Source organism: Nicotiana tabacum, chromosome 16 (genome assembly GCF_000715075.1).
Source record: "Nicotiana tabacum cultivar K326 chromosome 16, ASM71507v2, whole genome shotgun sequence".
Classification (NCBI taxonomy): domain Eukaryota; kingdom Viridiplantae; phylum Streptophyta; class Magnoliopsida; order Solanales; family Solanaceae; genus Nicotiana; species Nicotiana tabacum.
In genome coordinates, this window is record NC_134095.1 from 107700494 (window position 1) to 107705104 (window position 4611).

At 37.0% G+C, this 4611-nt stretch overlaps 1 protein-coding gene across 2 annotated transcripts; it reads left to right on the forward strand.

The window, feature by feature from the left end:
* Window positions 1-914: 914 nt before the first annotated feature.
* On the forward strand, window positions 915-4196 carry LOC107818201 (uncharacterized). Of its 2 annotated transcripts, XM_075233205.1 has the most exons (4): window positions 915-2731; window positions 2801-2891; window positions 2995-3131; window positions 3374-4196. In XM_075233205.1, exons 1-4 carry the CDS (start codon window positions 2636-2638, stop codon window positions 3413-3415), a joined length of 366 nt encoding a protein of 121 aa, XP_075089306.1. In that variant the 5' UTR covers window positions 915-2635; the 3' UTR covers window positions 3416-4196. The 2 variants fall into 2 exon arrangements, with proteins under 2 accessions (XP_075089306.1, XP_016499634.1); XM_016644148.2 differs by having other exon boundaries at window positions 918-2891; window positions 3374-4193.
* The last annotated feature ends 415 nt before the right edge of the window (window positions 4197-4611 follow it).

Below are 4611 nucleotides of genomic sequence, written 5' to 3' on the forward strand. Positions count from 1 at the left end.
TAAGAAATCAAACTTGGTCAACTCTTCCAACTTAAAGGTTCCTAGTTGAGAATCATTCCTCCAAATCAATTCCGAATAACCTGAAAATCAAAATCGACAATTAACACATGTCATAATACATCATACTATGCTACACAAGATTTCAAATAGCTGAATGAAATGCAAATGCTCAAAATGACTAGCTAGTTCGTTACACCATTTAAGCCTCTTACATTCCAGGTGAGTATGTTAATCATCCCATACTGGGAGAGAAGATGGTCCACCCTCATTTCTTGCACTTCCTAAATTCTTTTCACCTTCCTCCTTCCCAAGTGGGAAGAAAGAGTTCTTTGTTGTTATTACAGTTTTGATTTCATCTTCAATAGTTGTGTCCATCCCCTAACTTGATGTCTTCTGTTCCTTCCCATCTCCTGCACATGTTTAACAGGATTTGGTCTTTGATAACGTTCATTGGCCTCCCTAACTGTACCCTCCATCTGAATAGTAGTACTAGGCTCTACTGGAATAAGCATAAACTTCCCATCTCCCTTCGTAGCTTCTCCTACCTCATTTTTGCTTTCCTTATTCCTCCAACATCTATCTCCAGTATGCCCATATTTTTGATACATCTCACACATAGTTGGTTTCCAATCATAGGTCACGCATTACTCAATGATCTCCCCTTTTTCATTCCTGAAGTAGATTACCTCAGGAAATTGATCCTCTACCTTCACTTCCACAAGCACTCTAGCAAATTGCAGTCCTACTTTCTTCTCGGTATTTTTGTCTAACATTAAAGGCTTTCCTATTAAACGTCCTATCTTACTCAATCCTTTGGCACTCTAGTATTTAAAATCCAGCCCTGGGAGTCTATCCATATTGGAACAGTGGCAGTTCTATTTTTGAGAACTCCATATCTGGAGTCCAAGCTTTGACAATAAGCAATTTGTTATCAAAATGAAAGATACCCTCCTGAATGACTTCATTCTTCCCCACCTCAGTGTCAAACCTCACCATCACAATGCCATTTTTAAGCATTGCTATTTTGCTAATCCCATGTTTCCTCGTATCCTCTGCAAGTAGCCATTCAACACATTAAACGGAGGATAAACCATCAACACATAGCAAACTACAGTATTCCTCCAATACGTGATTTCACACTCTATATCCTCCAGTTCTATCTCCATATCATACGATCTCCATCCTTTTCAGGACTTACAAATCCAAGCTTAAATCTTGCATTTGATATTTTTGAAATGTCAAATTATCCCAGATTGATTCTGCATGTGCTTGCTTACCATTTTCCTCGACTTCATCTGCCCAGAATAGTTTGCTCCCACTTCCCTGGCTTTTGACAGCACAATTTCATTCACTTACTCTCTCCTTCAATGGTGTATTTACCTTCTCCTTTGCCGTGGTTTCGTTAACTTTTGATGGCTTTGAATTTGCAGAACTCTAACTTCCTCAGTTATTGTTTTATCTATTTTTGCCGGATTTTGCATTTTTTGTTGGATTCCTGTTTGTGCATCTTGGCTAACCTGCTTGCCCGTTGCTTTCTGGATTGGAATTTGGACAGGGATGCCGGTCTTCGCTCTCCTCCCAATGGATGGCGTATGTTAAGCTTAACGTGCGCCAAGAGAGTTCTCAGTCCTCATGCAGCTATTTTTATACACATTATTATTATTATTATTATTATTATTATTATTATTATTATTATTATTACTATTACTACTACTGACCTCGCCTTAAAAGTTCAATTTTGACCCCATCAGCCCAGATGAGAATGGCCGTCCAGCGGAGAATGCCCGTCCAAAATCTCAGCATTGAACCACGTGGCAATCCCACCAGCATTTTTGGAAACCTGCCGGCAACCCCGTTGGTGATGACATTTGTTTCAGTGTATTTATTAATTTTGCTAGTCCTGCAAAAGGGATTAAAACTACAGCATTATTTTATGCCTTAAAATATAATGCAATTTAAGTTCAATGAGGTGCAAACTACGTCACCTGACATGTGTTTACTTGCAAGTACGAGCTAAATAATTACACGAAAGTGACCAATATCTACTACGTTCAGACCGTTTTCATTACACCGTTTTCTCTTTTTCAATTTTTGAAAATTGCGTTTTATTAACAAATAAAGTCAGTTGAAGATGTATTTCTATCAGCAAAAACAAAACAAAAAAGATGTACCATTAGTTAATTATCAGTAACTTTTTTTATTCGGCTATTCGTCTTCTTCCCAAATCCAGATTCAACTAGGCACAATGTTTTTCATAATCCAACTTTTCGAAGAGTTTATGTTATGTGCAGACGTGCAGTTACAGTGCACAATTTTCCACATTATTGTCAAGTTAAGTAGATAGTAAAAATACACTATCAATGTTTTGAGTCGAAATTACACCACCAAATATGTTTATATAGAGCTACTTGCTACTCGATAATGCATAAAAAAATGTTCTTTTTATATTATTTGTAGCATAATATAAAATTGTTAGGAATGGAAGGACTGCTTCGCTAGCTTGACTGAGACCTATACTACCATATAGTGGGACTGCTTGGAAAGAGACTCTTAGATGTTTCACATCCTTCCTTGTAATTCCACCCTAATCTTTTATTCTTCTCATCATTCTGTTTTAGAGACAAAGATCAAATAGATGGGAAATTGTCAAGCAATAGATGCAGCTGCACTAGTAATACAACACCCAAGTGGAAAAATAGAGAGGACGGATTGGCCAGTGAGTGCTAATGAGGTGATGAAAATGAATCCTGGTCATTATGTTACTCTCGTTATTCCACTCCCTAACTCTGCCTCTGGTCAGGATAAAACTGTACCTTTTACCAGAGTTAAACTTCTTCGGCCAACTGATACTTTAGTTCTTGGTAGAGTATATCGACTTGTTACAACTCAAGGTACTTCTTTCTTTCACTTCATAATTCTTTCATCTAATTTGGGGTTCATCGGTTAGTTTTTCTTGCTTCATGTGATTATATGTTGTTCTTGTCATGGTTATAGAGGTGATGAAGGTACTAAGAGCTAAGAAACATGGAAAGATGAGGAAGAAGCAGCAAGAATTGAAGGAAAATTCAGAGAATCAGAGGTCAAGTTGTGAGCTTGAAGCTGGAAATTCTGAACCAGACAAGGATAGTGAGGTAACTTTTTTGAACCAATTCACTTCTATATTTCTTTTCTAAAATTCTCTATGTACCAAATAGTGTTATCAGGGAAAAAGATAAACAAAGAAAATTTCTCAAGTCCTCAAATATTGAATTAAAGAGTGGGTCTCTCGTGCATTATGTTGTATCCGAATTTCAAAATGGATAGCATAGTTGATGATATTATTTATTTACAAGAATTGTGGGCTCACTATTTACTCAAATTTGATCATTTACAGGCTTTAGAACATGAAAGACAGAAGCAAAGGCCTGGGATGTGACACTCTGCTGCTGCAAGGTCCAAATCATGGCGTCCTTCTTTGCAGAGTATTTCAAATCCAGCAGCTGACTATACTTGTGACTGAAATATCGGCAGTGGAACTCTTTATAATCGTAGAATGTAGACTCAAGGAACCAACAGAAGGCCAATCACTTCTTTAGTACATGGGTACCGTGGACACCGGCGGATTCAGAATTTAGATGTTATGGGTTCACAAACGTATATTTAGCTCTATCTAAACTTGATTTTAACACATACATACAGACAGTGGCGGAGGCAGGATCTTTACGAAGGGGGTTCAAAAAAAAAAAATATATTTAGTGGGAATTGAACTCATGATCTTATGTAGATTTTGAACCCCCTTGACCACTAAACTACACTTTTGGATTGTGTTAAGGGGGTTCAAAACTTAATATATAGAGGTAAAAAACAGATTTTGCCTTATATATACAGCGTATTCTTTCGTCGAAGGGGGTTCGGGTGAACCCCCTTGCGCCCTCCTAAATCCGCCCCTGCATACAGAGTTCGATTGCGAAGTACTGGGTTAATGAACCCATAAATCGATTGTTGGATCCGCCGTTGGTTGTTGAATGATAATACCTCTGTGTAAATTACAATGGACCTGCGATCATCCCTTCTGGGCAAAATATTCCATAATGAAAATACATGTTCTGCATAACTCTAGCGGTATTCTTGTGGAAGCATAAACTGGATAAACAAATACTAGAATAATCATGATTACAGACACATATATAAATGGGAGTTTCCTTTTTATTTCCATTGTTTGCATTTCCAAGAATCACTTTCCAGATCAAAATAATTATGAGCCCAAAATTGGGACGTTTGTGCAGCTAAAGGCACTCTTGGAGTCTTGGAGTTAAGTTTCTTCTCTTTGAGAGCCAAGATCATGTCTTAATTTCCCATACAATTGTCCAAAATGTCGTTAAATATCTGCCAGAACTTACCAAAAGTAAATGAATAACAGCAAATTTGAACTTTTAAGTTGCTTTATTTTTGTGATAACTACCGATCATTTGATCATTTAGTATATTCTTTTTTGGTTTAACTAGTTTCGCTTCACGTGCATTGCACGTGTATGCCAAATCATGTAGTATATAATTATTTGGTTTTGTTAATTAAAACAAAAGAGGTGTGAATAGAAAATGGTGGGAAAAGAAACAGAGGGAAATGAAATTT